Raw genomic sequence first — 10292 nt, 5'->3', positions numbered from 1 at the left:
CCGTTGATTTATGAGTATGATGATTTCTATCATTGTAATTGCTTAACTGTTCAGTTGCTTATTTATATAACTGCTTAATGGCTAAAATGTTCAAGTATACTTGGTTATGCACCTAGATGCATATTTGCAATCTAATGATGTTAATCATTATTTAATATCAATCCTGTGTTTTAGGGTCATATGTTTCTGCTCTTAGTTATAATTAATGAGATGTTCGTTATTGCTATTGACTGTTGATGTTAATTACATAGTCATGCTAGCCATTTGATAATAATTCATACTACTTTTTTTTACTATCGCAGTTGCACTTATTTAATCATTTCAAATATGCTAACTGTCACACCACGATGCACATATATGTCCACTCATACATACGCATTGCTTGCGATATTTTATCTGTTCCATCATGATAAATTCACTTGTGTTGTTACCTTGGTTATTTATGCATATCATGTTATAAATGTTGTGTTTTTTGTAAATGGATTATCGTGGATGATTTCTTACCAACTCGCAAGAGAAGTAACCCCATTTTATGGGGATACAGGTGGTGACTTCTCATGGTGTGATGGAGCTCGATGTGCGGCGGAGGGCTGAACCCACACTCTAAGACCTTGAGATCTTGGCAGTTGACTTTTGAAAAAGGAAAATGATGTATATTCCTCCTGTATTATTTTGTAAAACTGTAATAATAAAATGTTTCTTCTTGTTGTTCACTCTATAACCCACCTAAAACTTCCAACTGATTTTTCCTTGTGTTTTTTAGCTCTGCGCAATGTTTAAAAAAAAAAAAATCCTAAAAATCTAAAGGATTTTCCAAGTTGGGATTCTGAGGCGTTACAATTGGGTTGTGACTGAAATTAAATATAAGAAAGGAAAGGAAAACATAGCAGCTGATGCTTTGTCTAGACAACTAGAAGATGATACTCTTATGGTCATCTCAAAGGTTACATGTTAAATTGGGAAAAGAATGAATCACATTCAAAGTGAGGATGAGGAGATTCAACAAATTATTAGAGAGTTGCTTGAAGACCCTAATAGTCATCTCTATTACTCGGTGAAAAGAGACAAATTATATCACGAAGATAAATTTGTGTTGCCAAATGACTCACTTATTCTCAAAGAAATACTGCAACACTTCCATACTTCTAGAGAAGGAGGTCATGAGGGAGTTCACAAAACTTGGCAAAGAGTTAAGACAAAGTTGTATTGAACAAATATAAAATAAGATATAAAAAAACCTGTGTAAATGTCAAGGATGTCAAGTCAATAAGTATGAAGGTATCCGACCTCCCAGATTGTTTCAACCAATACCAATTCCTTCACATGCACGAGCCGATATAAGTATGGACTTCATTGAGAAACTTCCTTCTTCATAGAGGAAAGAAGTGATCTTTATGGTAGTGGATAGACTTACAAAGTTTGTCCACTTCATGACATTGCCAAGTACTTACTCAGTTCAGATGGTGGCAAAAACTTTTCTTGAGAATGTATCAAAACTGTATGGGATGCCAAAAACTATTATTTGTGATAAAGACCTGCTCTTCTTGAGTCGATTTTGGAAGGAATACTTCACATTGATGGGCACCAAGATGTGTTATAGCACAACGAGTCATCCTTAAATCAATGGACAATCCGAAGTGGTCAATAGATCACTTGAAACATATTTGAGGTGCTTCACAAGTGAAGCAAAATACTTGGGTCGACTTCTTACCATGGGTGGAATACAATTATAATACTTCTTTTCATTCTTCCACGGGAATGATGTCATATGAGGCCTTATATGGTCAACTGCCTCCTCAACCAATCCTTTATGAAGATGGCACGACCAAGTCATCCACGATCGATAGGCAATTGAGACAAAGAGATGAGATTTTAAAGATTTTTAAACAAAATCTCAAAATCGAATACGCCAAGTTTACAATCGTTTAAGGAAAGATAGGGAATTTAAAGTTGGTGATTGGGTTTGGCTCAAAAGAATTCCACATGGTCAGTTTTCTTTAAGCAAAACTTCGATCACAAAACTCACATCCAGATATTTTGGTTATTATCAAATTCTTGAACACATTGGTCAAGTGGCCTACAAGTTGAAGCTTCCACCAAAGGTGTTGGTGCATCTGATTTTTCATGTATCAAGATTGAATGCCTATCATGGCTCTACACCTCTCGAGAAAACCTACAGAGTTGTTTCACGACAACCTACTAAGGTATTGAAGACTCAAAAGAAGAAATGTCACATTAGTCTACTAAATAAACATTTGATATAGTGAAACAACGAAGGAGAAACCACAATTACTTGGGAGTGGGATTTCGATGTTCATAATCCTTTCTTCAGGACTATGAAGTTTTCAAGAATGAGAAAATGATGCACACTCGACTACGCGCACGCAGCTGGCACGAGCGTGCATGCATCAACAACCACCGAGGTGAGCATGAAGTCCGTACACACAAACCGTCCAGCTTGTGCGCAAGAAGCACATATGTGCTGGTCAGCAATGAGGAGATTCAAGGTGGGCGTTGTCTCAAGCTCATGCAAAGGGATGTGAATCACAAGTTTTGAAGTGTGGGCCACTCATTCCAAGAAGGTGCACTATTAATATAGTGCTCTCTAGTTGTAAATGTTAATATTGTGAGTTTTGAATGAAAATTTGTCTTTTCTCAATAAATTCGAATCCAGTTTAATTCTTAGATTAAGTTCAATTAGGACAATTCATTTTAGCTAATTAAGTCTAGATTTTTTAGAGCCTCAAGTGAAAAAGTGCATCGATCTTTCTGGCTTTGGCTGCTGTATCTCTTGCGATCCTATTTTATGCGGATCGTGAACGCATTAAGCCAAGCACTCAATATTGATCTTTCCCTCGATGCATCTATGAAACGAACAGAAATCGAGAATGACAAAGGCGGAGCACTCGATAAAAAAGAAAGAATCTAGTATGAAGACGTAGGGTTTTCCATCCAGACCAGATTCAGCGTGAGCCGCTGATACATGAGCCTAGGTTGGCGACGTTACATAGCTGCTAGCCAAATAGGGCTCCAAACCATAAAAACAAAAAAGGAACAGAAAAAGGCGTGAGTTATCCATTACTGGTTCTGAAGTTTGGTGCTTTTCCCCCTCTCTTGAAAACAAACGACCACCACCACCACCAGGGTGATTTTTCTCTCTCCCCTTCCTTTCTTTTGCTTCTTTCGTTGTTTTCCCCGAGAGGGAGAAAGGAGGGTGGTGGGTTGAACTTTGAAGTGGGGGGTTTTGGGGTTGTGGTGGAGGAGATGAGTGAGTGGGCGGGAAGCGGACGGCGGGGTTTGCAATTAATAAGGGAGTGGTGGTTCTGTTGCTGCTGAAAATAGTAGCAGGTGACGCTAACAGCGACAGTAATGATGTTGAAGAATGCTTCTTCGTTGCGGGGTGGAGGCAGGTTCAACTCCAACGGTTTTAACGTCGTTGTCAGTGGGGGAGGCGGGGGTTCGAACCCCATGCCTGCCACCAAAGCGTCATCCCCCAAAGATGCAGATTCGCTCGCCCCCAAGAAACGATCGGAGAACGCCTCTTGCTCCGCCCTGAGGACCAAAGAAACCAAAACCAACGGTCACTCCCCAATCGGTGAGTACATTTTCGTGCACCCCCCTATTCCTTTCTTTATGCCCTGCTTTCCCTTCTTCTTCTTCTTCTTCTTCTTCTTCTTCTGGGTGAGGTGCCCTTCCTGTGATGATATCGAGAATCACCCATGCTTTCACATTTATGCGTCGCGATGACGACCATATAGTGCAAATCTCTTTCTGTTTGAGGGATTCGTGCAGGCTCAATATTACGAAAATTTGGTGTGTGCCTTCTTGGCACGAAACTGCACAACTCGATGAACGATTCTTTTTCTTGTATACCGAAGCCAAACTTGTAGAGGAAAGCTTGCCGCTATGATCTTGCCTTTGCTTTGAGCTTGCTGTATATCTCAAGATGCGATAGTGATCTTTCTTCATTCTTATAAATCTTTAGCGTCTGTTGGAGACAACTTTTGCTTGGAGTTGTAATCCATTCCCTTGCAGAGTTTCAGATGTTGGTTTCCAACCAATATCTTTTCCAAGGTCTGATGGTTTACATAGACCTTACCTTGCTCCTGTTTACCAATCTTGGTGGGCTAACGTGGTTCTTTTGTGGTGGTCTTATTGATTAAAGTTGCATCATTCTTTGTTCCATGCTGAGCGGTAGTTGTTCATTTACATGTTCTCTTATCAACTCTATGAGAAAGCTTCTGTAGTTTCCCCCTTCTTTTATTTTCTCTGTCCTTTATTGAAGAACCCTCAGATATTGGAAGCGAGGAGACTGAGCTCGATACCTCTGAGGCTGATGATTCGTCATGGATTACTTGGTTTTGTGGGCTAAGGGGAAATGGGATTCTCTGTGAAGTCGACGAGGATTACGTACATGATGAGTTTAACTTGTGCGGCCTTCCAGGACAGGTCCCTTACTATGACCATGCCCTTGACATGATTTTGGATAATGACAACTCGATGAGCGGTAAGTTCTTTATTATAATCACTCTGGTTCGTGCTTGCATCCTTGTATTTCTTTCCCCCCATTCTCTCTTGCCTATGCATTTCTTGTTCGGCCAGTTAGTTGTTAGTTTCTAATATTTTCCATTGTGTACCATAATGGATTGGTATCAAAGTCGTAAAAGAGTGTTTTACAGACAAGATATTGTACTCAGAATCATGTAGCAGCAGTCCTCATCATGATGTTAGGAGGTGCTTCGTTCACCAACTTATCCGACCAAGTGGGATTAGCTGGGTATTGCATTTTACTTCATAAAGAATATCACATTTAATCCCACATTTTTCTGATACTTGGGTGCGTCCCGAAGCTTTTGACATTCCTCAAGGGAGCTAAAGATTTGACAAATTTGATTTTCATGTATTCACTATAGATATTTCATATATATTCTTTTTGTTTCTCAAAGAATGAGAACAATTTTCTTTTAACATACAGCCTATAAAATAGAGGTGCACTGTTGGTTCACAAAAGGGTTTGACCACTGCCTAGCTTGGAAATAACTCATAGTGCTGATGTCCTAATTTGTTACTGTTGATTCTGATTTTTCTTCAGAAATAACACTTCTCTTTTATCATTTAACGTGTCCATTTCAAGTCCTGTTGATTGTAGATGGTTTTAATTACAAAATAAGTGCTTTTGAAATCGTAATGAGACAGGATTATGTTGAATTGAATGGTGTAGGCGTGCACTCTTTTGGGGATTCCATATTCTTTTGCTATTTCTCTTTTTTCCATAATTTCCTTTGAGAAAGGATCCCATATTTGAATGTGACCACTTTTTGTTGTACTACTGAGTTCAAAGGATGAAGCACAACAGAGAAGAAAAATGCAAAGACTATTTTAGGACACTTGTGGTTTGGTTCATATATTCAAATACTACCTTGTCAGAATAAGGAGAATTGTGAGATCTCATCTGTAGTGAACCTAAGATCGAATGTCAGTAATAGCGGCAGAAATATGATATTATCTGACAACTATGGTATGGCATTCCCCTTTCAACAGGGAAAAAAATGGAAAGCTATGATGTTCTAGAGTCTAGTCTAATCATAGTCCATAATTGTCTAGCTTTTCCTTTAGGGTATGTTTGGTTGCTCCTTTAAAGAATGATTCAGAATCAATGTGATTCAGAATTACATGGGGTCTCATGTGATTCTGAATCTCACGCAAATTAGAAAGTGACTCTCATTTGCAAAGGCAAATGAGATTCAGTTTCTCACAGGTTACCTTTTTATGTTTGCTTGAGACCCCATGTGATTCTGAATCATTCTTAAAGCAGCAACCAAATGTGCCCTTAGTCTTCATTTCAGTTTCCTTATGTATCCTCATACCTCTGTGCCAGTGTTGTGAAAAGCGTTGAGGCGTAGCGAGGTGCTCCACCAAAAACCGAGGCGTAAGCCTCAAATTTTTTTTGAAAACTTTTAAAAAATTATAAAAAAATATCTAAAAATACAAATAAATAAATAAATACTTTATTGATGAAATAACAACCAATAAGAAATAGAAAATCTCAAATAAGTACTAAAAAATATGAGATTAACATATAAAAGTAACTAAAAACTGATTATATAACTGGAAAATATATGAGATTAACCAAAAAAAGTTAAAATTTACTAAGAACTGATTATATAACTGAAATAACTGGAAAAAATATGAGATTATTCTAAAAAATATGAGATTAACATATAAAAGTAACTAAAAAAATGATTACATAACTGGAAAATATATGAGATTAACCAACAAAAGATAAAATATACTAAGAAACCGATTACATAACTGGAAGTGGAAAATATATGAGATTAACCAACAAAAGTTAAAATATATGAGATTATTCTAAAAAATATGAGATTAACATATAAAAGTAATTAAAAAACCGATTACATAACTGAAATAACTGGAAAATATATAAGATTAACCTACAAAAGTTAAAATATATGAGATTATTCTAAAAAATGTGAGATTAACATATAAAAGTAACTAAAAACTGATTACATAACTGGAAAATATATGAGATTAACCAACAAAAGTTAAAATATACTAAGAAACTGATTACATAACAGAAATAACTGAAAAATATACGAGATTAACCTACAAAAATTAAAATATATGAGATTATTCTAAAGAATATGAGATTAACATATAAAATTAACTAAAAAACTGATTACATAACTGAAAAATATATGAGATTAACCAACAAAAGTTAAAATATATTAAGAAACTAATTACATGACTGAAATAACTGAAAAATATACGAGATTAACCAACAAAAGTTAAAATATAGTAAATTAGTAATATACTAATAAACTTATTACATAACTGAAATAACTGGAAATATATGAGATTAACCTACAAAAACTTTGTTGATTATGTCTCAGAAATCTTGTTGTAAAAAAAAAAATTTATTTTGTGCCTCAGGCTTGCGCCTTGAGGGACAGAGGGCCGCGCCTCAAGGCGAGGCACGCCTTTTGCGCCTCAAGGCGCGTTTTTTATAACACTGCTCTGTGCTGTTGACATGTTTTATTGAAGTTGATAACAGCATTGTTCTAAAACCACATTTAAGTGAAAATAGTTGGCATTTCTAATTTAATGCATATCTTTTTTGTTTCCTATTCATTAGTACTAGATCTTGGATAGTGAAATGTAAGATTGATATTTCCTTCTAACTTTTTAGGTATTTATACAGTTTAAGTTTTGCATCTAGTACTTGAAAGATATTCTGCAATATCTGTTACTAATTGTTGATAAGCAATCATTCCATTTCTCTTTTGGTGGGTTCTATAATGCTATGTAGCTGCATAACTAGCCGATATACTTTGATTTTATTAAATCTTCTACATGTTAAAATCTTTCTGGCTCATAGTTTTGTTTATATATAAGATACTTCTTGTAATTTTCACATTTATGGAAATTGGACTTTGATTTTATTGACCTTCTACGTGTTAGCCTTCTTGGTTCATAGTTTTGTTTATATATGACACAATTATTGTCATTTTCATATTTATGGGATCTTTCCATCTTGAGAAGCATCTTGCTCAGTTTCTCTTATTACTCTTATATGTACATATTTTTGTTGGCAAGTAGTAGACAAGTTTAAGGTCCATTACCATCAATGATACTGTTTTGCCTTCAACACGATACACTGTAACTGCTTCAGGCGAGCTGGAAGATGAAGAACACCATGAGGTTGAATGTGCAGCAGAGCTATTGTATGGTCTTATTCATGCACGTTATATTCTTACAAGCAAGGGTTTAAGTGCAATGGTGAGCTTCTCTCTTTGATTAATGAATGATATAATTCTTGAGGTGGCTCTGTTACTAATGCCTTTCAGATTACTACCTCAGCATGAGAAGTTCAAGAGAGCTGATTTTGGGAGATGCCCTCAAGTTTATTGTGGAGGACACCCTTGCCTTCCTGTTGGTCCATCAGACATTCCCCGTAATGGCTGTGTGAAGATCTACTGCCCAAAGTGTGAAGATCTGTACTTCCCAAGGTCCAAATACCAGAGCAGTATCCTTTTTGGAATCAGAGTTCTTGCTTGTTATTTCCTTTGTTAGATTGTTCTATTCTCTTGTCTGTTTCAAAAAGAGATTTTTCCAAGTCCACCTGGATCTCCTCCCTATGGAGTCAGCCTAGTAATTTTCCTAGTATGGAAGTTCATACGTTCATATGGTTTCTTTTAAAGTTTTAGTTTTAGGCGATCCAGGTTGTGTATGTGATCCATGAAGATAGAGTTGAAAAGTTCCATTTCTTGTATGTACATCAACCCAGTGTCGTATAAAAAAATGTTAGTTTGTTCCAGCTCTTGGTAAATTTTATCTGTTTTTCATTGTTTTGCTAGTTGTGTTGTGCATCTTCTGGTACAAAGACATACTGCAGCGCTTACTGTGACTACAAGATAATCATTTCTTCAAACTCTCCTTGTTTGATGTTGCATTACTTAACTGCCATCTAGACATGGATGGGGCTTACTTTGGGACCACATTCCCACACTTGTATTTGATGGCTTATCCTTCTGCAAAGCCAGCACCACCTGTTCAAACTTACACGCCCAGGGTTTTTGGGTTCAAGCTGCACAACGGTTCCAGATGATTTTTTTCCCCTTTGTAAGAACAGGTTTGACCTCTTATGAGTCAGTTTAGTAGCCTGTGAATGGAGGCTGCTCTGCATGCTTAGATTTATGTTGTACAAATAGAAGCCATATGAATCTGCTTTGAAGTATAACACATTCTGTCCATCCTTTATCGTGAAGGCACCATATAACTTTGTTCTCTTCCCCGCTCTGTTTTTGTTTTCCTCTCTCTAACAGTTTGGCCGTTTGTTCACTCATTGAACTAAGGCCAGCTGGTTATGTCTACTAACCTTGTTATGCATTCATCGGAAAATTGTTACAATGGGCTTTAGCTGATAAACCATTGTGACATTTCTGCAAAGATCTCAGGTAGTAGTGTTGGCACTGTAGGATTGAAGCAGCTAGAATCATTGATATGTACCTGTTATGATGCTCTTGGATATTATATTGCTGTGTTAATAAATCACCAAGTTTCTGCAAATGCTTTGGTCTTTTCCCTTTTGTGTTCAAGAGGCAAAGCTTTTATTATCATGTATACTTAATCTTGCAAGATCACTCCCAATGGTTTTGTAAATACTTTCTCATCTAAGGTAAAGCATGTGTTCCTTTTGGCACTTATATAAAGGCCTGCTTACCTTATATGCATAAAGAAACTTGATGGTCGAAAGTGGATGCTCAAAATCAATCAAGAATAAGAAACTATGTTTTAGAGTACGACAAAAATCAAGAAACATAATATAAATACAAGTCAACAAAGAAAGAAGCAAAAAAGGTCATGAGATTAAATATGATGCACATGGTCAAATGTATACAAGTTAAATATAAAAGAATGTGTAAAAGACATGTATGAGTTAGCCAAAAGTAAAGAGTGAAAAACTAGAAGTTTGAACCAAATAAGGTGCGTTAGAGATAGAAAATGGAAAGATTGGAGTTAAGAATGATCAAATTAAGAAACGATAAAAACAGCATTTCTTGTCACGTGTTAAATGAAGAATAGTAGAATGGAATAGAGCAAGAAGAGAAACAACTAATGAATGATTGATATAATTAGTGAGGATGAAGTGAAAATGCTATAAAGAAGATAAGGAAAAGCAAATCACTAGGTCTAGATAATGTGCCTATGGAATTTTAGATGTAATATTGGAGTTAAGTGGTTAACAGAATTGTTTAATAATATTTTTATCCACAAATAAAATGCTACATGAGTAGAGAAATATTACTTTAGTTCTTATATATAAGAACAAAAGTACGGATATTAGAGTCACATTATGAAGCCTTTTAAGAGTGATAAAGCAAGACTTGAGCCAAGTGGGAGTTAGCTGCTGCCTCTATACTCTCTGGGACAATTGGGCCATCCTAACCAGAGATTTCATCCGTGAAAGTAATTTGAGAAGAAAATCACAGTATCAAGGAACCAACTTTGATCATGCCAGGAAGGTAGATAATAGTGAGTATTTTCTTATTAAGGCAGCTCAAGGAAAGACTTAGAGGGAAGGGAACAAACTTATGCATGATTTTCACATATTTAGAGAAAGGTTTTGACAGAATTCCAAGGAAACCATATGGAGTGCAAGTTAAGTGCAAAAAGTGCAATTCAACAATGTCATATGAGTTTCAACATTTAGGATCTATATTTCAACAAGATGGTAGATTTTAAGAAGATACCACTATTAGAATTGGTGCTGG

General features: G+C 36.1%; 1 protein-coding gene across 2 annotated transcripts; it reads left to right on the top strand.

Annotated features, from left to right (window-relative positions):
• Positions 1-2850: 2850 nt before the first annotated feature.
• LOC149851602 (casein kinase II subunit beta-3-like) lies at positions 2851-8758 on the top strand. Of its 2 annotated transcripts, none has more exons than XM_090001601.1 (5): positions 2851-3595; positions 4295-4507; positions 7691-7797; positions 7879-8044; positions 8490-8758. In XM_090001601.1, the coding sequence occupies exons 1-5, from the start codon at positions 3370-3372 to the stop codon at positions 8624-8626; spliced, it is 849 nt and encodes a 282-aa protein (XP_089857727.1). In that variant the 5' UTR covers positions 2851-3369; the 3' UTR covers positions 8627-8758. The 2 variants fall into 2 exon arrangements, with proteins under 2 accessions (XP_089857727.1, XP_089857721.1); XM_090001595.1 differs by having other exon boundaries at positions 4286-4507.
• Positions 8759-10292: the final 1534 nt, after the last annotated feature.

This window comes from Nuphar pumila, chromosome 1 (assembly GCF_984573655.1).
Source record: "Nuphar pumila chromosome 1, dmNupPumi1.hap1.1, whole genome shotgun sequence".
In the NCBI taxonomy this organism is placed as follows: domain Eukaryota; kingdom Viridiplantae; phylum Streptophyta; class Magnoliopsida; order Nymphaeales; family Nymphaeaceae; genus Nuphar; species Nuphar pumila.
The sequence above is the reverse complement of the archived record's forward strand: the minus strand, read 5'-3'. Positions and strand labels throughout refer to the sequence as shown.